The sequence below is a fragment of the Zophobas morio genome, unplaced genomic scaffold (assembly GCF_036711695.1).
Source record: "Zophobas morio isolate AGI-343-1 ecotype UQ-CSIRO unplaced genomic scaffold, CSIRO_AGI_Zmor_V1 ptg000031l, whole genome shotgun sequence".
Lineage (NCBI taxonomy): Eukaryota > Metazoa > Arthropoda > Insecta > Coleoptera > Tenebrionidae > Zophobas > Zophobas morio.
In genome coordinates this window covers 10,814,680-10,837,855 of record NW_026972136.1, presented here as the reverse complement: position 1 = coordinate 10,837,855, position 23,176 = coordinate 10,814,680, and the positions used below count along the sequence as shown (strand labels likewise).

Here is a 23,176-nt window from a genome sequence, read left to right as displayed (position 1 = left end):
AAAAATTTAATTTTGGCTTTTCGCAAGGTTTCCGGTTTGTTATCAAACCGAATTTCCGGTTTATGCATCTGCTGGAATGCGTATCCTCAAGGTATAGCCAAAACCGTGCACACATTGTACTTTCACTCTAAACTAACGATTTTGTTCTTGGACTCTGTCTATTCGGCAAACTTGTCCAACAAATCGGTTCAAAAATAGCACTTGGACATTGTTCAATAATACACTGTTCAATGAACAATCTAGACATATTTTGCAGCTCAAAAAACTCTTATAACGATTTGAGTAAACAACGTGTTCGAATTTCGGTTATCATTGTCGTTCTCAGTCTGCACAAGTGAGTCAGATTAATTTTAGGAACCGATTGAAAAACGTCTGCTGAATTTATCGATATCAGTCATATCACTTGAACTTTGTCCCAGTCGAGTTTCTAGATTCGGCGTGTTGAATACCCTTTTGGCAGTGAAATTTCACGTTTTGCAATCTTGGCAGAAACGCCTTCTGTGTCAGCGGTGTATTTATAATGCGAAAAATTGTGCTTCAATAAGGTCATCACCCCACCAACAGAGCATCTCGTGCGGCCCCAAACCACTACAGACAATGTCAACATCGTGCCGTGTTATCAACCATCCCGAGTGACTCCAGCCGAAAAAATCAACTGTGTACAACCGCACATTGACCGGTCGTTGGCAAGTGACTTGTTTCATATTGTAGATAAGAATTTTTAGTTCATACTAGTTTCTGTCGGCGGATCGAACAGAATTGGTGGTGTGTATCCTTCAGTTCTGTCTTTGACTATAAGTGGTTATTACCTCACTTGATGAACTAAATTTTGTGCAAGGTTCGAATCTGGCCTTAATCAAGAACAATAAAGTGGTGCTTGACATGCTGGTATGTACCTTCAGAGACTACTGCGTTTTTTTCTACAGCTAATGATTGCCGATCTGAGTTAAGTCATCGGTGCTACCTTGTAGCGACTCTAATTACCAATTACGAATCCCATTAAGGGATTTGCCATGGAAAGCGAAAACGTCAGTTACCCAATTCTAATAGTGATTCACACAAAGACCAGATGCGTCAATTTAAAAAAGCCAAGACCAACTCTATTGACCTTATCTTCTCCAAATCTCACCGGAGGCTTTGTTTACAAGTTATGCTAATTCGGTTTGTTTACCGCGAACAAAGCTACGCGAAAACAATATTAATTTTGATACAAAGTCCACTCTATAAATACCCAAACAGTGTCACAAATCCCGTCCAAAATCAAACCCAATTTCCCAACTCGTTTCGAATTCAATTCCGTACTTTATTTCTGCTGATTTATGGCAGGTGTGGCAACGCCGCCGACACATTGTTATCGCCGTAGAAAAAACTAGCGCACTTTTGTTTACAAATTTGGGCGGCGTTGCCAGTGGTGATAAACATTAAAACGTTCCCCCCTGCGTGGCCATTGATCACATTCGAACAACTTGTAAACAGGAACTCCCTAAATTAATTGGGATGTTAAAATAAGAGCGTTGCAAAAGACCCAACCTGTGGGCACGTGTTGGCGGGCTGTCTACTGAGTGTTGGAAAATTCTATCGAATATTTTCGTACTCGATAGAAATAGAAGCATTTGTCTCCGACACTTGATTTATCGCGTGCGAGATAAATTTTGGCAAAGTTTCAGCATTTGCTTTGTTTAGGTTGGATTTTGCAAGGCAGGTATTTATTGTGCAGCTGTGAGTCGAGGGATGTGTGCATCATGATTGTAGAGAAAGTTATTTTTCAAAAATGTTGTAAAAATCGGTTGGTATATTAATTTCTAGTGTATCATGACCGGTACAAGTGTACAGCTAGAGAAGGGTACTTAACTGTACCACTCTTTGAGTTGCATGATCGTCACAGAATAGTGGCATGATCACTTGATCAGACAACGTGGTGTTAACTAATCTTGGATAAAAATTTCGTCAAAAATAACACAGGCAAAATTGTGGAAACAAAATGACTTTTTAAAATAAAAAATTGACTGACGGCGAATACACAATAATAATAATAATAATAACCAGGTTAGTCCATTACGTTCCTATTTGTGTATACGTAACATTTCACTTTTTACTAATTTCGTCCCATCCTGCGTCCTTCAATGTGGCACAAATTTGATAAAAATTATGCAACATTACAAATAAAATTAAAGAAAATAGTTTTACTTTTTTTTAATTATTGACTTAAAATGTCAACAACTATAATATCATCAATACTTTCTTTTACTTCTTATTGTGAGCTTTAGGTGATCTTTACGACTATCGTATGAATGGTTCAACGTTAATCAGAAGTTGTTTGTTCATCCTCAGCAACAATTTGATGACGTCATTTCAAAATTTTGCTTGGTAAATTCGTTCTGAATTTTATAAAACTATAAGCTCTATGCTTGCAATTTATTAATTGTCACCCATTTTTATTTACCTTCGATTTTAGATTTTTGGAAAACAATTCCAAATTGTACAAGCAAATGAGAATCTTGAATCGTTTTAAGCGTATTGTGTACAAGATACTTATATTGCTAATCAAAATTTATCTGGTCATCTCCGCAAAATTCCTATAAAAAAAATCCTAAATAAATTCTATCTAAAAAAATCCAAATTTACAAACATAATTTGACATCTTTTTGAAGATGAAGAGTAACAAGTAACAAAAAAATTCAAAATGGTAATTTAACCGAGTTTCTGAGATAATGGGCCAAATAAATTTATTTTACACTAATTGTGTTGCAACGTCCTTAAGCCAAGCAATACCACATCCTAGGATGATATTTTTAAATAAAAATTTATTTCATTTTTTTAATGAGACCATTAACTTCCTGGAAATGTGGCCTCATACCACAATTTCCAAGAAGTTTAAATATCACCATGACCTCATTGAAAGATCAATTTATTTTTCACTTGTTTTTATATTTCAGTTTTTGTGTCATATAGGGTGATGAAAAAATTACGGATAAGCTCGATGGTACGTTGCTACGAAGGCTCTGAAGAACTCGAAAAAAAGTGGTTTAGAAAATCCGTGAACCAATTTTTAAAATATTAAATCTCAAAGTTGAAGGTACACGTACCACAGAGTTTATACGTGATTTTTTGATCACCCTGTATACTTTCCGATATCGATTTTGCCTGATATGTTAAAAAATAATTACAAAAATTGGGTCGCCATTTAAAAAGTAATTGTAATTGTATATGATGACAAGAAATCAGGAAAAAATAAACAAACTATAAACGTTCATTTAATTAAAAAAAAACAAAATAGTAAAGATATTAGAAACATTCTAATAAATAAACACAAATTTCATAATTAAAAAGGAAGCATTTATATTATGACGAAAAATTATCATTTGTGGCTATAAAGCTATGATAAATTTAGTATAAATCTGGTTAAGATAACTTATTTTATCAAATTTAAACCTAATATTTTTATCTAAATTAGCTGAGATGCCTCGGACTGTTTTTTTTCAGATTACTAAATTGTTAATTAAATTTAACAAGTCAAAATGTTTGCGACGACCAAAAACCGTCCCCAAATTGGCAATGAATTTTAATTGTTTTTTTTTGCATTGTTTGTTGTAAAGAGCACATGAAGAGAAACTTGACAACCTTTTTTGTCGACCAGTTAGCTCCTGTGGAATTAAGGGAAAGTATCGGCAAATTAGTTCACTTTTTTTTTAAATTGTAATAGCGTCCGAATGGGTACTTTAATGTTTTCTCGACGTTTCATGCCCCCTCGAGTACGAAAAAAATAAGTATCTCATTTCGTCTGTCATCTGTCTGTGTCGATTTTTATTAGATAGATAATCTCGGAAACTATGAGATCGATTGTTGTGAAATTTTGTGTGATTTGAGAATATCGTACAAATGGTAAACGCTAATCAAAATTTGTATAATCATCCACACCAACAATTTGATGACGTCCCCGCATAATTCTGGGTAGTAAAGGTTATCTAAATTTTATGACTGTACTCGTGGTTTATCAATCCGCCTTAAAAAAAAATTTTGTATAATATTTTATATTTATATTTTAATTATATCGATTTTTTTTTACACTGTGACTGGTATTAACTATATTTTTTTACAAACTTTTAGGGGTTATCATAACATAAATAAAATTTTGCAAAATCTAATGAGCGAGGAAAATTCTGAATAAATAATTTAGGACCAATTTTTAATTCCCATCAAATTTTACACCTACGTATCTCAGACTATACATAACAAATTCCTAAACTACTCAATACCCAAAACGGCTGAATATTGAGCAAATTTGTTCGTCCCTTCGAGTGAGTTATGACGCCATCCGAAAAAAAAAATTGAATAAAGTAATAGTTTGATTATTGAGAGAGAGAGAGGTTCTTTTGTATCCTCCATAAAATATGATTTCAACAGCTAGGATTGGCACAAAAAATAATACGTGGCGTCATAAATTTAATAGTGTTAATCAGACAAGTAAAATATACGCACACTGTATTCATAAAATGTTACGCTTTGCTGGTTTAACAATTCCATTCATCTATTGACGTCTTAATACTGAAAATTAGTTCCTGTGAAAACACCTTGTAAAATAGGTGTTCGACATTCCATTGTGATATTGAATACTTTAGAAGCACGGAATTTATTTTTAAGAGGTTCCGAAAAATCGTTTCACACCTTTTACAGTCTTTTAGATACATTATAAAACTGTATTTCGCAAACATTGTACATACATTAAAATCACATATCGACGCACATTTTAAATCCTGTTTACTTAATAATGTTTGAGGTGACGTCAGTAAAATTTTGGTGGGGGTGGATAGGCTAATTTTGATTAGCGATTTATCATCATTGCGATAACCTTAAAATCTGTACAGCTGGTTTTGTATTTTCTTCTGAAGTCATAGATAAAATTTTATACATCACTCGTGGGTTAATGAATCATACTCCCGTGATGATACACTTTACTAAAACCTCGTTATGAATAAACTTCCCACCCGTATAGTGGTAAAGCTCATCTTATTTATATAGTAAGTAACTATAGTTTAGCTTTCAAAGTTCAGTGTAGTTATAGCTCGAAAGAACAAAAAACAAAAAAATGTACATCGAAATTTCGAATAAAGTCCCACGCTTAAGAATGTAAGTAATCTTATTGTTTTTTTTTTTTATACCATATGATCGAAAAAAATGTCCTCTGGTAGACCATGAAATTTATTTTTAAAATGATTTTGTTTTAAAAATAAATTTCATGGTCTACTAAAGTACTTGTTTTTTTCGATCATATACCAGCTCTTTAATTAATACTTTTAGTTAAATTTAAATTTATCTAAAACTTACGCTTTTACATCACCTAACAATAAAAAAAATCCAACAAAACTTTAAAACCCTGGGCAAAATTTTCTTGTCAAGTTTGGATTTTTTCCCAAAGATTTAGAATCTAAAGTAAAATCTTTAAGAGTCAAAATGACAGTCTCATTCTTAAAGTATGTCGGAGATAACGCGTCTAATTAAATTGCGGACGGACAGACCGCCGGAAACGGGAGAGTGACCCTTGCAAAATATTTTTGATTCAACAATAGAAAAACGATTTAGATGATACGATAATGAAAAAAATGCAGCTCTTATGTTCGTCAAAACATCCGTTCTCCTGCGCCAAAGTACTATTGTGTGTACTAATTACACAAATAACTAGTTTCATACGTTCATTATGCCACATGAGTGGAAATCTCCAAAGCGTGCTTTCCTAGAAACATTAAAACAAAATCGTAGACTTTTTCCCCACTATCTGTGCGATAAATTCCTCGAAACTGAAGGATGAATGTTATAAATTACCATTTTTTCTTTTTTTGTTAAATTCCCGTTTTTATTTCAAAGAAATAACACTGGACCCGGTCCCAATGATGTAATAATTCGCACATAATTACAAACAAGCAAAGCTTTCACTCCCAAACCGCCTAAAAATGCTCCACGATCAAAAACAAAATAAAATCTACGTGAGCAGCGCCGGCACCTTCAATAATAGACCACTACAAAGGTCAGCGAGTGTACTTCCGCGTCATTAAAAATTATATCCGACTTACTTATTATTATTAATGTAAACACGTCTCTCGGTGACTGCTCACCTGTTCTAAGGTCGAGGGTGCTCCATACCACCTCTATCCGACCGGCGTTTAAAAAACTTACTTAACTTTAAGTCAACTTAGTCGCACCGCTGTCGTGACACATGCAGTGAAAAGGTGGTAAAACGCAGAATGAGTGATATCTGGGAAGAGCCCCAAAACGGGACGATCAACCTGCGGGAATCCCTGGCTCTGGCGGAAACCCTGACAAAAATGAGCATGATGACCACACCGGCTATGAAGAAGAGACTCGTGGCGAGGAGCATGGAAATCAAATTCGGGCATCTCGACGAGCACTCGGGGGCCTTCATTCCGCCGAAGCAGTTCCTGCTCTATCTCGTGAGGTAAAATTTTTGACCTGATTAACGCGAAAATAGAATGTTGTGGGAAATCGCGACTTGGAGATGCGCCAGTGCAGGGGCTAACGGCCTCTGCAATCTCAAGAATTCTTATCGGTGATAAGAATGCGGCAAAAATTTTATTCATTGCTTTATCTATTCTGATGTGCCGAAAACGTGATGATCGGTTGACGTCATTTGACGGATTATTGTGGTATTGCCAGTCAGAGATATCGGGAATATTAATTGGAAATGTGAAAATCGCCGGTGTCGAGTGAATGTGTTAAACCCATGAATCATGTGCAAACAAAATGCAAATTAATAGAAGTAGCGCACTTCCTATTGTCAAATTTAAATAAAAAATAAGTAGTTGAAAATTATCATTTTTTTTAAATGAATTCGCACTGGCGCTAAATCAACAAAAAATACAAGTTCGAGTTTTTTTTATTATTACCGCTAATTACGAATATTAAAAACGTCAAAACGTGCAACTTCTAAACAAATCAACGTCCAACATTTCTGAAACACTCGTGTCTGATTGGTCAATTCAAGCTTAAATTTGGAGGCACAATGGTTAATATAGCAGCAATGACAAGTGGCGTTTGTTCTTTAAATACTATGATGATTATAAAATGAAACACAGCTTTGCAAAAAAACGCCAGTTTTATAATTGATTTAATTGATTTCAATTTTTTTTTTAACTATAGAGAGATAAGTTTACAAAATGATAAATTTATCACAGTAATGTAAAATTTGTGTTGATTTATCGTTATACACGGAATGAGTGAAAAAAAACAAAAGTGATTTAACAGAAAAATGTACTAAGTATATACTTATATATTTACAGAGAATTATCCTTGTCCATCGCAATAACTGCAATTACCGATCATCGTAATGGGTTATTTATGTCGTTACTGGAGTACTTGTCTAACACCACTTTTTTGAGTTTTTTCCCATTAATCAGACAAAAATTCTGAAGTCATAGATAAAATTGTATATGCTACTGGTGGGTTAATGAATCATACTCGCGTGATGGCACACTCGGCCAAAACCTCGTTGTGAATAAACTTCCCACACGTATAGTAGTAAAGCTCATCCCACTTGTAACGTAAATAACTATAGTTTAGCTCTCAAAGTTCAGTGTAGTGATGCTTGAAAAATCAAAAAACAAAAAAATATACATTCGAATAAAATCCCACGTTCAAAAATTTTTGGGTAAGTAATTTTGATGTGCTTTTTTAAAAGAACGGGATATTTTTTATGTATCAGGTCTTTAATTAATAATTTTAGCTCCTCCAAAATTTAAGCCTTTAATGAGCAAACAATTCAACAAACACCCCAAAAATTTCGTTGTACAATTCCAGAAAAACGGTCAAAATTATTTTGTATAACAGGAATCTTATTTTAAATTCAAGAAATGGCAAGAACTGAAAATATTTGGTACCCCTATTCTACTGCTGTCAATTCTCAAAAACCGCCCAAATCGTCCTACACTTATTTTGATAATTTTTTAATCGTAGAAAATTAATTCTAAAATCAGAAAGGCTGTATAAAATATATATGTTTTTGGGGTTTCATGCGCAAGTTTTACATTTTTGCGTCCCGATAGTAACCTAAAGATTGATTGTAATAGAGTCAAACAATCAAAATTTTAATGAATAACGTGCTTCTACAGCTGTGGTTTATGAATCCGTCTTGATTTTTTACCCTAAACATCTAGATTTTGAAACTACAAAACCAAATATTATGAAATCGTTGACCAAAATTTTACCGGATACATCTAACCTGAAATGTGCAAAAAAATTCGCAAAATTAAATTTGCTAATTTTTTAAAGAACCTGTATTTGTTCGACTGTACTTCAAGAGCAAGGGAAGTTCTGCCTAAATATCCTTGGACAAATGTTTTGGGTTGTAAAACATTTAATCGAAAATTAGGACAGCCTACAAACATGGTGTTAAAAAATGTTCATTAAAAAAATGGTCTAAAGTTATGCAGACAGAACTTCCCTCATCCTAGAAGTTAAAATAAAGCTACGTGTGGACTGTTCAACTACAGGTGAAGAAGCATATTACGCGTATGTTTTAAGTGAGTTTTCCATGCAAAATTTTATTATGACATCATCACCATTTTAACGAGGACGCTTATGTCAATTTCAATAACGTGTGTAATACTAATAATAACAGTATGGAGGATGAACCATTCTTGATTTGACTAACAAAAAAAAAAAAAAAAAATGCGACCCGGCATTGATCCACGGACCTGTTATCTACGTCGTTAGACAAACATATACAACAATAATAAACAAAATCAAGGTAGATTCATAAACCAAGTAGTTATTTTATAAAATTTAAATGGCTTTTACTAAAAATTATTTTGCGGGGACGACGTCACATGGTTGGTGAGGATGATAAGACAAGTTTTGGTTCGCGTATACCTAAATATAAAATTGGAAAACAATCGGAAACAGAGACCTATTTTTTCGCACTTTAGAGGTCATGAAAATATCATAATCAAATTTAAATCATCATCAGAATTGAGATAGGGCGGATGGACGGAGTTTGTATTTTGTTTTTTTTTTTTTTCTGAATATACATATCCATCTTTTCACAACAAGAAACTTAGAACATGGTTAAAATCGTATATTTTTGCAAGGAAATATGGATTTTGCAATTATGGGGCGGAACCTAATTGCAATATCGATATTTCTTTATACAAATTTTCCATTTTAAACATGTTTTAAGTTTCATGTTGTGAAAAGAAATCTACACATATTAAAACAAAAAGTCAAAATATTAACCCGCCCACCCGCCCGTCTCAATTGTGATGATTTTTTTTTTATTCTTAGAAACTCAAAACATTTAAAATGGTAAATTTTTGTTAAGAAATATGGATTTTGCGATTAGGCTCCGCCCCTAGGTCGGCCAACGAATGAAATTTCATTACTATTTAGATCAGGACAGTTATGGTTGGGTTTTTCTTAATATACATAGCATTCTTTGAATAACACGATACTCAAAAACATGTCTTACATGGTAATTTCTCGTAGAAAAATAAGGATTTTACAATTAAACTCCGCCCCTTGGCTTACCACGAATAAAACAAATCATCAGGGCGGGTGGGTGGGGCTTATATTTTGCCTTTTTTTTTTTCTTGATATCCATAGCCATCTTTTCATAACAAGAAACTTAAAACATGTTTAAAATGGTAGGCGGGTATGGGTGGGGCCTAATCTTTGGTTTTATATTTTTCTTAATAAAGATAGTATTCTTTGAACAACACGATACTCAAAAACATGTTTTTAATTTCTTGTAGAGAAATAAGGGTTTTGCAGTTAAGCTCCGCCCTCTTGGCTCACGACGAATAAAACAAAATCATCACAATTGAGATAGGGTGGGTGGGCAGGGTTACATTTTGCCTTTTTTTTAATATGTGTAGCTTATTTCGACAACAAGAAACTTGTCTAAAATGGTAAATTTTTGTAGTAAGCGGGAACTGCAACGGGAACTTCAACCCAAAATTAATTATTATCAATAGTTATATTTATTTAGACATATTATGTAAATATCTGCAGTCAACGTTCTGCTAATATACCACCATATAAAAAATCGTAATTTTTTAATCATGTTTTATGTTTTAAAAAAGACAAAACAAAAAAGGAAGCCCATTTTTGCGTCCAAATTGAAGTAAAAATATTTTTAAACAAATTATTATTAACAAAAAACAACTGGAGAAAGGGAAAGGGAAACATGTTTAGATGATTTGTGTGTACTAAAAATAATCCAATATTGCACAATTTGAATTCAGTACTAACCATGAATCCTTTTTACCAATAACAAGGAAACACATTTCCATTTTTTCACACACTATGGTAATTTTGTAAAACTGTATCTCTCTACACTGATTATAAAGAAAATCTAGAAGAATCAAACTGCAACGTCAAAAACGCCGGTTGCAACGACAATAAACTAGTAAAGAGCAGTTCCGTAATCAGAAATTCGCAAAACAAAATTGTAGATATTCCACGCTCAAACAAATTATACTCATTTATCGTAAAGCACTTTGTTATCAAAAAAAAAGAATTCTACGAAAATTTTGCTAACGCTAAAGTCGAAATTTTACACGCAGTAACTTCAAATTTATTTATAGACTTCCAATTACTGATGTTCTAAGTAAACAAAACACCGATTTATAGCAGGGTTATTAGAAGGTGACACTTTACACTAATTATGGTTATTAAAATAAAAAAACAAATGCGAAAATGTGAAAAATATGTTTCAAGCCACATATTTAAATACCACTTTTCGCTCATTAAAATTATTTATATTTCACTATTAAACTAAAATAAAATACAATAAATAATGACTAGTTTAACTTTTAAATGCACAATTACGACCAGAGTCGGCGCTGGCTAATTTTGTATTATTCATTCGAAAAATACTCATTCTGGAAAATGATGCAATTACCAATAAAATAATATTCAAAACAAGTAAAAATACCGACGAAATACAATAACTACTCGGTAAATGCAGACGATATGACGTCATCAATTTTTTTTTAAACGGAAATATATGTTTTTCTCAATAGACAATAACAACGTTGTAATTTCCACGATCAAGAATATAGTTCCATTAAAAACAAGTAGAAACAGTTTTTACAGTTCTTTGAGTTGTTTTTGCGTCATTACTTTTAAGTGTGAAGATTTTATCGCGTGATTTTATCACCACTTCGTATAACAAAATATATGCCGCATGTGGGAGAAATATAGAACTATGTATTCTATATCCAGACAATCGGTATTGCATGAAATTCTTATTCTAGTCATACAACACTAATAAAAAATTTCGGTAAAATTTGCCAAAACATCACACCACGTTACTGATTTCTCACAGCTGAAAAAATACAACACACTCAGATAAGCTATATCGCACCATTTCACTACATCCTAAAAGGTATTTCAGCATGTTGTCCTTTCTTGAATATTACAAATATCTGCATGCATTAAACAAATTACTTCACAGCATGTCTTAACAGAACCTTGATGACAATTTTTCAAGGATAGCAACACAGATCTTGATAAAATTACACCAAATTCTGTTTCACATTGTTTATAATTCAATTGTCATGTCGTAGTTGGTCTGCAGTACATATTTTCCTTGAAATTATTCTACAAATAGTACTGATGGCACCAGCTACGTGCCATTTCTTGTCAACTTGTAATTATTAGTCATCGTGCCCCCAATAATAACAATAACAACTACTCCACTGTACAATGATCTCTAACTCTTTCAGATTTTCCTGTAAAACAGCAGCTTTAATTATACAAAAAATAAATACACCACATAAGTACTATATTTTTGTTTGTGGCATACAATTTTGTATTTTTTTTTTTTTCAAATACAACTTGAGAAACAAGTGTCTCTGCGATTTCCATTAATTACTGGTAATTAAAAGCGCGTCGGTAATGATGATAATTTACGAATTAGCTCTACGCTGCCATGGAAAGGGGTCACATTCACGATAAATAATAGGAATAAAAACATTAATAATAAATTTAATTACTTGAACATGGCTTGAAAAAACCAGTTTGATCTATTTTTACCTAAATAATTAATATATCGTCCTACCCAATGATAATCCCTGCATCAACAAGGCGGCAACTAAAAGTTAACGCCCATTCTTATAGATTTCTACAACAATGAAGCAAATATAGGAAGTAATCTTATTTTTTTCGTACTTGTAAAAAATAATCTTGTTTGTGGAAGTTTCGCAATCACAAAAATAGCAATAAATGGATTAGGAATAGTCTGAGTGGGTTTGTGTCCTCGACTCTGTCTGCCACTCCATGAAAAATGATATCACAGATCAAATCTCATCGCTAAATCTTAGACACTTCACTGATATGCCAAAAATTGTTTGTCTCTTTTAGTGCACACACTTGACATAAGTACAGCATCTACGTCAAAAAAATTAGCCATATTTCAAAAAAAATCATTTTCGTTCTATTTTTATTTGTTGTTTTTCGTGTAACAAACAACCTAATCCGTGTCAGAGCCCAGCCCGTAATTAATAAAATCCGATAATAAAATAGAGAACATGGGAGGCATGTTGATTTATGATAATGAAGTCTTCAATCTACGCAGTAAACAGGACCAACATCATCAATTTTTTGTCCATGATGACATAACATTAGATAATATACATGTAGGATAATCAGTTTTGATGATAAAATCCAGCGCATTTTTGCCAGTTCGCGAAGAAACCCAGAAGCACAAACAATCGTCTGCTTTCCTCATCCGGCCTTAATCCAGTTTCAACTAAATTTTCGAATCAAACTAGATGTTTCCAGTGACGTCTTATCAGACTCTATTAAATAATATCGATAGTTTTGGTCCTTATTGGCTATCGCGTTAGGTACTGATAACATCGCACGATTTTTTAAAGATGACCTAGACAAGACGGCAATCGTTAGTTCTAACTATGCAATGGATAACACAAGTCTTCGTCTTTGCCACAGGACAAGAACAATTCAATGAAAAATATTCGCGACAAAGTGATGCCATTCAAGTGGAATCTTGTGCAAGTTCATAGTAGACATTCTATTCCTTGTAATTTATAGTAATTGGTGTTAAAATAAAGTGAACATAATGGCGGTTAGAGGGGGTCAATTTTTCTCACTGTCGATACGAAGATTTGCCCGCATGCTGGCCTTACCAAGGTAAGAGGAAGTTAATTTAATGCAACCTTTAACTTGACCTTAACTTTGAATTTTCTAATGCCGAAATTTATGGCAATTGCTCGAATTTTTACCAATCAAGGGGCCTTATTAAAAAATTTATTTTTATGACTGTCCAAGGATTAAAATTAGTCATGTAAATCAAAGTCTTGATATGCTATGTCGACAGCGAATAAGTGGAGACAGAGGCGACTCGTTTAGTATTTATTTATAAAATTTTGAAATTCCACTATTTTTGGTTTTTATAACATTGAAAAAGCACTACAAGTTGCAATTTTTAATTTTGATACATGGTAATTTGCCAAAACAAACAAACAAATAGGTTATTGGGTTATCGGACCGAAACGTCTCCAATCTCGTTTCATCAAGAGCAAAAAATACCCGTTCCAGATACATTCGGTATTTTTATTGTTTCATTGTAACCTTTAGCGCGTTATTTTTGCCCTTTGGCCGAACGCGTGTGCCGCCTCTGCGCTCCTCCACGATAACTAACACAGTCCAACATAAACACAACGGCTACATGTGAAGTAATACAGGTGTCCAAAGAGTAGTGAAATAATTATTGGGTGAAAACAGGGTTAAAGAAATAAATTAACAATTTTATAGCAACTCCTCTGATCAATATAAGCCTACATTGTTATATCAATAAAAAATCTAAAATTAGAGCAGCATTTCTTTGAATGAATCCAGCCGAAACCTTTAGGTTTAGTGTAGTTAAAAACTTAAATTTAAACAAAAATGAGTTCGGCGCTACCACATTTTTCAAATAATTCGTTTGTGAACTTGTGCTGTCCTGGAACACCTCTACCGTGAGTTTTTCATAAATTAGTGTTTATTTGCATTTTAATGGCGATTATCAGTCGGAAGGAGAAGTGATTTGTTGGAAATGTCCACGCATACGATTATTATTCATAAGAAAATAAAATTAAACTTGTAGTAGGAAAAATTTTAATAATAACCTAAGTTTTAGAGAAATTGACATCTGGAACTGGTGTGGCAGGTTGTGGCACTATAAATCAAACACAGAAACCTGTGTTATGTTTATTTATAGTACGCCTATTCTCTGCCAGATGTCGCCGACTCAACACGAATCTTGAGCCCAAAATTCAAACTAATAAATGCGTTCTATCCTAAAATAAATAATTCAAAAAAGCGATACGATTTTCACTCACTAAAATAATTTTTCTGACATTTGACACCTCCTGTTTGTTTTACCTCACAAAACAATTTAAATCTTCACGTGAGGTAAACATTTGTGTTGGCATTGAAACTCATCTCGATAAATGAAAACAACAAGATAAGATGTCCGAGATAATACGTATTAGCTCAGACCTTTGACTTCGTAAATAACAGATCTGGCAAGATGCTGAACAAAAGTACAAATATTTTCTATGTTAAAACCGCATTAACATTTCTTTTCATATGTATAAGCTTACAACATATCAATGTACTAGATATAAGTGAGCGCGTGGGTACAGACGTACTAGTTTCACGTGAAAATGCTGAAAATTGACATCTGCGAGGAGAAAATTTTGAACAATGTCAAGCTCCAAAAGGCTATCTTGCAGCGGTAAGTCCCACCGGGCTTTCCAATTTCCCACACATAATCAATCATATTATCGAGATGAGATCAGTTCGCTGTATTTTACTGTAATTAAAATCCCACACTATCATACTTCGTTAATCGATTAGTAATTGTCGTTTTTGTACAGAATGGGCAGCTTCAGCTCGACGCCGAAAATACTGAACGATGACAGTCAAGACAACGACATCCAAATGCCCATCAACTTCAGCCGGTTTGAGTTGCTACAGTATTGTCAAACCCAGCCTTTAGTTGAACCCATGGTGAAGAGGGCCTTTAAGAAGGCCGGCGAATCCAATGACGATTCTTACGCATTCAAGTACAAAAAGCTGAATGCCGTGACCAAAGGTAGGCACTGAGTACCGCTTTTTGACAATTTTTAAACCACAAGGTGTGTTTGATTAGGGTCGGAACCAGGTTAGTCAACTAACACAAAATTTGGGCTGGTAGAAAAAGATGATTAACAAAATTGGTGCCACATTCTGGTGTTAGTTTTTAGTGACATGTGTTGTGCTGTTTGCATATTTCAATTGTGTGTTTTTCTGTTCACAGGTTGTAGTGATTATGTTTCTAGTCCTTATTCTCTAAGAGTTTTCCAGTGGAATATTTTGTCCCAAGGTGAGTTATCGAAGTCTAGCGACGTCTAGAGTTTGTGACCAGTCAACAAATTAATATTTTCGCTTCTGCAGCACTTGGACAAATGAATGATAATTTCGTCAAGTGCCCCGATGAAGCTTTGGAGTGGAACTCTCGAAAATTCCGTATAATTGAAGAGATCGTGGAATACTGCCCTGACATTATTTGTCTTCAAGTAAGTAGCGTGCGACATTCACTGAGAAGGTTCATTATTTCTAATTTGTAAACCAGGAAGTGGACCACTTCAACTTCCTAAAACATGTCCTTGGTACTCAAGGGTACACCGGAGTCTTCTACCCGAAACCGGATTCTCCCTGTGTCTACATTACGGGCAACAATGGTCCAGACGGGTGTGCTATATTCTACCGAACGAACAAATTCGACGTAATAAATATCGAATCCAGAATTCTGGAAATCTGGAGAGTACAAAGTAATCAGGTAAAGATTTACAATTTGTGTCTTGCAAACGCTTTCTCAGAGTAATTGTGTTGGCGTTTTGAGATATTCCAGCTGTGACGTAACGTGAAATGTCAAGTGGAGTAGATAGACACCTTAACTTTATATAATACATCTGGAATATTAATAAAATGCTATTGAAACATTTAAAATTTCCACACCATTGGCATTGACAAGGTTATTACTGTTAAAATTATACGGGTTTTGGCGCCAACTTTGTGGACTTTAATTTCCTTAAAATATTATTGACAAATATTATGAGACTTTACACCCAGACCGAATAATTTTAGTCTGTGTTGACTTGCTAAAAAATGACTCAATAATCGTTTCTACGAAGCCATAAGTTGGATATTTTATTTTTAAATTCTACTCTGGTTCATGCCAGTTTTTCGAATTTTAAACACCTTAAATAATAACTATTTATACTTACATTAACATAAATAAAAACTATGCGTAAATAGATTTTTTTAAATTGCAAGGCTAAATTAGCATTTATGTTTAAAACCAAAGTACAATAATAAAAAAGGTGTTTTGTCTAATAAATGGAAACTGCCACATTTTCCTAATTGATTGTTAAATCCTTGTTCTTAAATACATTTTTTTATAACTACTAAATTATGGTTTAAAAAATACGACAAGTACGCCATCTATGGAATGACTTCATGAAGTAGTGATTTTGTGACATTACGGTTTTGCTTGAGCCGACTTTTGCGATTACTTCGTCTTAGATTTGGAGTATTTTATTTCCTTAAAATTTTTGGTAACACAGTAACATCAGTTATTTATTCATCCCTTAAAAAATGTATGACGTCATTTCAAAGTTTTGCTGTACCCATTCGCTTGAAATATATAAAATCGTGTGCTTCGAAACCGTAATCCAGCTACGTTGATGAAGTTAGCTTCATGTATAAATTTTGGTTGGTCTTTTACCATCTACACAACATTCCTAAAATACCTATAAAACAGTGGTAGTTTTGGAGATTATTGTCTAATAAATATCACAAGACTGACGAAAACGGGTGACCTATTTTTTCATACTCTACGGGTCATGAAACGTCGAGAAAATATTAAAGTATCCGTTAGAGGGATGGATTAATAATTAAACTTAACAAACTTGGTTTACTTTCGAGTTGGTCAACGGCGGGGAAAAAACGCTTATCGAAAAACTGAAAAATCTAAATAACGAGATATCAAAGAATTTTAAAAATCGAAGACCTGAAAAATCTAAAAATTTGAAAGTCGAAAAAGCCAGAAATCGAAAATTCAAAATTAAAAAAAAATGCGAAAATTGAAAAATCGAAACATCGAAAAATTCAAAAACTGAAACGTTGAAATCTCGATAAATAAAAAAATTGAAAAACCAAAAAATTGAAAAGCCGAAAAATTTAAAAATCGAAAGATCAAAAAACTGGAAAATTTAAAATTTGAATATTCGAAAAATTCAAAAATCGAGAAATCGAAAAATCTATAATTTTAAAAATTGAAAAATTAAAATATCGCAAAATTGAAAAATCGAGAAATCGAAACATCCATTAATCGTAAAATTGAGGAATCGAAAAAATGAAAAATCCGAAAACTGACACATCCAAAATTTGAGAAATCATATAAATGAAAAATCGAAAAATTGAAAAACTGAAAAATCGAAACATCGAAAAGTCGAGAAATCGAGAAATTCAGAAATAAAAAAAAAATCGAAAAATTGAGAAATCGAGAAATTGAAAAATAAAAAAATCGAAAAATTTAAAATTTATAAACGTCGAAACTAGAAACATCGGCAAATGAGAAATTGAAAAATAAAGAAATGGAGAGAACGAAAATTTGAAGAAATAAAAAATCCAGAAATTGAAAAATCGAAAAAGTCGAAAAACCGAGAAATCGAAAATGCATATGCATAGATTGAAACAATAGAAAATTGGACAATCGAAAAACTGAAAAATTGGAAAATCGAAAAGTCGAAAAACAGAAAAACCGAGAAATCGAACCATCGAAAAATCGAAATAGGCCTAAGTTGAAGAATCGAGAACTCGAAAAATTGAACTATCAAAAAACCGAAACATGAAAATCTCGATAAATCAAAAAATTTAAAAATCTAAAAATCTAAAAATAGAAAGATTGAGAAATTGAAACATCAAAAAAACTGGAAAATTGAAAATTTGAAAATATCGAAAAATTGAAAAATCGAGAAGTTAATAAATCTAAAAAGTGAAGAATTGAAATACTGAAAAATACCAAAACTGAAAAACGGAAGAAAAATTGAAAACTCAAAAACTTGAAAAATCGAAAAATTGATAATTCGTGAACTCGAGAAATTGAAAAATAAAAAAATCGAAAAATTGAGAAATCGAGAAAGTGAAAAATGAAAAAAATCGAAAAATTAAAAATTTACAAACGTCAAAAGTTGAAAAATTGAAAAATCGAAACTAGAAACATTGGCAAATGAGAAGTCGAAAAGTGAAAAAATGGAGAGAATGAAACTGAAGAATTGAAAAATCCAAAAATTGAAAAATCGAAAAAGTCCCAAAATCGAGAAATCGAAAAGTGCAAAAATTGAAACACTAGAAAATCGAACCATCGAAAAATTCAAAAACTGGAACATCGAAAAATCGAAATAGGCCAAAGTTAAAGAATCGAAAACTCGAAAAATTGGGAAAAAACTGAAACATGCAATTCTCGATCAATAAAAAAATTAAAAATCGAAAAATTGAAAAACCGAGAAATCGAAACATCAAAAAAACTGGAAAATTTAAAATTTGAAAAATCGAAAAATCTATAATTTTGAAAGTTGAAAAATGAAAATATCGAAAAATTGAAATACCCAAAGTGACACCTCCAAAAATTGAGATATCAAAAAAATGAAAAATCGAGAAATTGCAAAGTCGAGAAATCGAGAAATTGCAAAGTCGAGAAATCGAGAAATTGAAAAATCAAAAATCGAAAAATTGGGAAATTGAAAAATTAAAAATTTATAAACGTCAACAGTTGAAAAATTTAAAAATCGAAAATAGAAACATCGGCAAATAAGAAATCGAAAAATGAAGAAATGGAGAGAACGAAATTTTGAAGAATTGGGAAACTGAAAAATTGAAAAATTTTAAAAATCGAAAAACCGATAAATCGAAAATGCAAAAATTGAAACAGAAAATTGAAGAATCGAAAAACTGAAAAATTGGAATATCGAAATGTCGAAAAATAGAAAAACCAAGAAATCGAACCATCGAAAAATTCAAAAACTGAAACATTTAGAAACCGAACCATCAAGTAGGCCAAAATTGAAAAAGTGAAAAATCCAGAAATTGAACAATTAAAAAACCGAAACATCGAAATCTCGATAAATCAAAAAATTGAAAAATCGAAAAATTGAAAAACCGTAAAATCTAAAACCGAGAAGTCGAAAAATCGAAAGATCGAGAAATCGAAACATCAAAGAATAGAAATACTGAAAAATCCCAAAACTGAAAAATTGAAAAATCCTAAAATTGACACATTCAAAAATTGAGAAATCGAAAAAATTAAAAATCAAGAAATCGAAAAGTCAAAAACCTGAAGAATCGAAAAATTGAAGAACTGAAAAACTGAAGAATTGAAACATTGAAAAAAATCGAGAAATTGGAAAATCAAAAAATCGATTAATCGTGAAATCGAGAAATCAAAAAATTTAGAAACATCAAAAATTGAAAAACTGAAAAATCGAAAAATTAAAAAATCGTAAAACTGAAACATCGGCAAATGAGATATCGAAAATTGAAGAAATCGAGAAATCGAAAATTTGAAAAATTGAAATTGAAAAATCGAGAAATTACGAAACCGAAAGTTGAAAAATCGGAAAATCGAAAAGCCGAAAAATCGAAAATTCGAAAAATTGAGAAATTAAACAATAGTCCGTAGAACTTTCATTTTTTTTTCCAAAAATCTCGATATCTAGGATAAAAATTTAACACAGATTCATAAACCACAAGTTCAGAACTGTGCTATTTGTTAACATTTAAATAACATTTATTCGACAAAATTTTGAGATGACGTCATGAATGTTGTTATAATTTTTACTTCTTATCCAAAAATCTGAATGCCTAAGATAAAACTTAACACGGATTCATAAACCACAAATGAAGGAGTACGTTATTTTGTAAAACATAAAAAATTTGACAACAATCGGTCCGATAGTTTGGGAGATTATCTGTGCAATTAAAATTCGGATAGATGACAGACAGACAAACAGACAGACGGACAGACGGAAACGGGAGACGAGAAAATATAAAATTAGCCAGTTGCCCGATGGACTTGATTACAATACTTCCTTAGATTACGCTCGCGAAGTAAAAACAAATATACAGAGTAGCGTAAAAGTCTGGAGCTGGTGAAATATCTCAACAATCATTTATTTTTTTGTTCGAAGTGTATTTGGTTTATGCAATTTTTTCAAATTTTTATCCTGACTAGTTTTTGAGAGTCAATGTCAAGTTTTTTTTTCTGAGTGACAGTATAGGGCAAATTTCACGTCAGTATATTTTCGTCTAAAGTCAGTAAAATGTGATAGTGTTATAATTTCTTTTATTTTTACTTCCCGAAGTATTATAATATGATACATTCGGCGAATAACTACTTTCATGTTTTCTCGACGTTTCGTGACCCTTAAGGTACAAATAAGAGGTCTCCCAGTTCCGTCCCCCCGTCTGTCTGTCTGTCATCTGCTCGTCTTCGAAACTCCGATTGACTGTTGTCAATTTTGAATACATTTGGAATAATATTGTGTAGATGGTAAAACGCTAATCGAAATTTATCTAGCGATCTCGACCAACAATTTGATTATGTCACACAAAATTTTTCATGGTAAATCCGCATTTAAACTTTATAAAATAACAAGAAAAAATTCAATACACTTTTTGTGCAAGCAAAGAACGATTTTTTTTGTAGAAATTTAAAATCACAAGGACAGTAAAAGTTACATTGTTTTTGAAATATAACGTGATAAAGAACCAAAAAACGCGATGTAAATTTAAGAAAATTCGATTCACTATGAAATTTTAATATGTATATTAAAATCAAATTTTAAGATGAATGGAAGCGGACTGACAAAAACTTTATGATAACTTGTCTAAGATTTCACCTATGAACTTCTTCAGAAATTGGTAAATTCTTGTTAACTGGCAACACCGCCCTCGCATAAAATGGATTTCTTACGGGTTTTGTACGCTGCCAAGTCAAAGTAGAACGCACAATAAACTGTTTGAACTTTAAAATTTCCCCGCTTTAACTAATAATAACCTCGCAATCCTTAAACTGGGCGCCCATTTCCGCGTTTTGGTTATCACCTCCGAAAAAAAAAAGAGTCCCGATCTGATAGACGCTGTTCCAGGTGGCTCTTCTGGCGAACCTCCGCGTCAAAGAAACCGACCAAGAAGTCTGCATCACCACCACCCACCTGAAAGCCCGGCAGGGCGCTTTCCTGTCGACCCTCCGCAACGAGCAAGGCAAGGACTTGCTCCAGTTCGTGTCAGAGCATTCCGGCGACCGACCTGTGGTGATCTGCGGGGACTTCAACGCCGAGCCCGTCGAGCCCATCTACGGCACGATGTTATCTGACGAATCTTTAGCTCTTGGTAGCGCTTACGCTGACTGTGATAGTTCGAATAAAAATTCGGCGGACCGGGAACCCCCGTACACCACTTGGAAAATACGGGACGAAGGCGAGGTCTGCCACACTATAGACTATATTTTTTATAAGAAGGGTAGCTTAGAGGTTGAGGCTGTACTAGAATTACCAACTGGGGAGGAAATTGGGGAGGATCGGGTTCCGTCGTTTTCGTATCCTTCGGATCACTTTTCGCTGGTCTGCGATTTCAAGATGGGTAGTCAGAAGGTGCAAGCTTCACTTTAAGTGGTACAATTTGTGATAATGTATTTTTAAGTTATGTGTTGTGAAGTGTCTTAAGGTTTAAATTATTTGTACTTACGGTAGAAGTGTAGGATTTTTTCAACTAACAGTAACAATAAAAGAAGGTCGATAATTTGTTTTTTTTTTACTGTTGTATACTCTTGTACCTAAAGCCAATTGCAAATCAGTCGAGTCCACTTCCATAGGCAAAAAAGTTGAAATCGTACAACACTGAGGACGTATATGCATATTCGAAGGTAAAATTAAAATACCAATACAAATAAAAACTGAGCTATCATGAGTCCTCACGAATAATGAAACCCATACGACGCATATGGGTTCTCGTATGTACGGCGATGATGACTCATCGGCGGGCGGGCGGCGCTCGCTAAAGAAAAACCTGGAAGCGGAACTCGTGATGGGTATTCCAGAAAGACCCCGATCGCCCAACATCTAGAAGGAAGTATGGCTTTAAATAGAGGGCACCTTCGGGAACGATTATTATTCAGTTAACGAGTCGAGTCCAGTCAAATTGCGCCGGAATTATTTTATATATAATCGTTGTGTAATCAGTCGTGTAAATTAGAGTTATTAAGAAATAAAATGTTGAGTTTTACCCACGTCAATTTTTAATTACGATCGAAGTAATAACAGTATATACATCGTGTAAACTATAAATTCCATTATCACTATTCCGTCACAATTTTCATTAAAATGGACGTAGCTTGTTTTAGTTTCGGATTCATATGTAAAAGCGAACGGAAATTAGACGAAAAAAAAGTTCGGTAAAATAGGTCGAAAATATATTGTGATGGACGGCAATATAAATACTTTCGTCTTGTATTATCATTCTTTACTATATTGTTGGTTGCGTATAAAAAAATGACATTTCTCATTCGTTTCGCATTTTGCATTTCTCATTTTAAAACATTGCAAAAATTGAAATAATACAAAACTGAAGAATCGAAAAACTGGAAAATTGAGAAATTGAACAATTCAATGAAAAACTGACAAACCGAAAAATCTAGAACCGAGAAAGTCGAAAAATCGAAAGATCGAGAAATCGAAGCATCAAAAAACTGAAAAATCTAAAAATTGAAAATCCAAAAAATTGAAAAATCGAGAAATCGATTAATTGGGAAATTGAGAAATCGAAAAATTACAAATTTAAAAACGTCAAAAACTGAAAAACCGAAAAATCTAAAACCAAAAAGTCGAAAAATCGAAAGATCGACAAACCGAAACATCAAAAAACTGAAAAGTCTAAAATTTGAAAATTCGAAAAATTAAAACATCGAGAAATCGAAAAATCTATTAAAGTTTTAAAAATTGAAAAATTAAAGTATCGAAAAATTGAAAAATCGAAACAATAATAAATAAAAAAATTGATGAATCGAAATACTAAAAAATACCAAAACTAAAAAATGGAAGAACAATTGAAGAATCGAAAA

At 32.8% G+C, this 23,176-nt stretch overlaps 1 protein-coding gene across 9 annotated transcripts; it reads left to right on the top strand.

The window, feature by feature from the left end:
- Positions 1 to 333: 333 nt before the first annotated feature.
- Positions 334 to 21,858, top strand: Cu (curled). 9 transcript variants are annotated; one of them, XM_064069317.1, is made up of 8 exons: positions 337 to 686; positions 12,961 to 13,161; positions 14,892 to 15,109; positions 15,167 to 15,178; positions 15,314 to 15,379; positions 15,451 to 15,572; positions 15,629 to 15,835; positions 21,207 to 21,858. In XM_064069317.1, exons 2-8 carry the CDS (start codon positions 13,091 to 13,093, stop codon positions 21,726 to 21,728), a joined length of 1,218 nt encoding a protein of 405 aa, XP_063925387.1. In that variant the 5' UTR covers positions 337 to 686; positions 12,961 to 13,090; the 3' UTR covers positions 21,729 to 21,858. The 9 variants fall into 9 exon arrangements, with proteins under 9 accessions (XP_063925390.1, XP_063925387.1, XP_063925386.1 ...); XM_064069316.1 differs by lacking the exon at positions 337 to 686 and adding an exon at positions 695 to 888; XM_064069320.1 differs by lacking the exon at positions 12,961 to 13,161 and having other exon boundaries at positions 334 to 686.
- The last annotated feature ends 1,318 nt before the right edge of the window (positions 21,859 to 23,176 follow it).

Coding starts and splice junctions, on each gene's coding strand:
- Cu (XM_064069312.1), top strand. CDS start 6,321: ATGAGCATGATGACCACACCGGCTATGAAGAAGAGACTCGTGGCGAGG. Junction 6,452..14,891: donor TTCCTGCTCTATCTCGTGAG/GTAAAATTTTTG, acceptor GTTTTTGTACAG/AATGGGCAGCTTCAGCTCGA. Junction 15,836..21,206: donor GGAGAGTACAAAGTAATCAG/GTAAAGATTTAC, acceptor ACGCTGTTCCAG/GTGGCTCTTCTGGCGAACCT.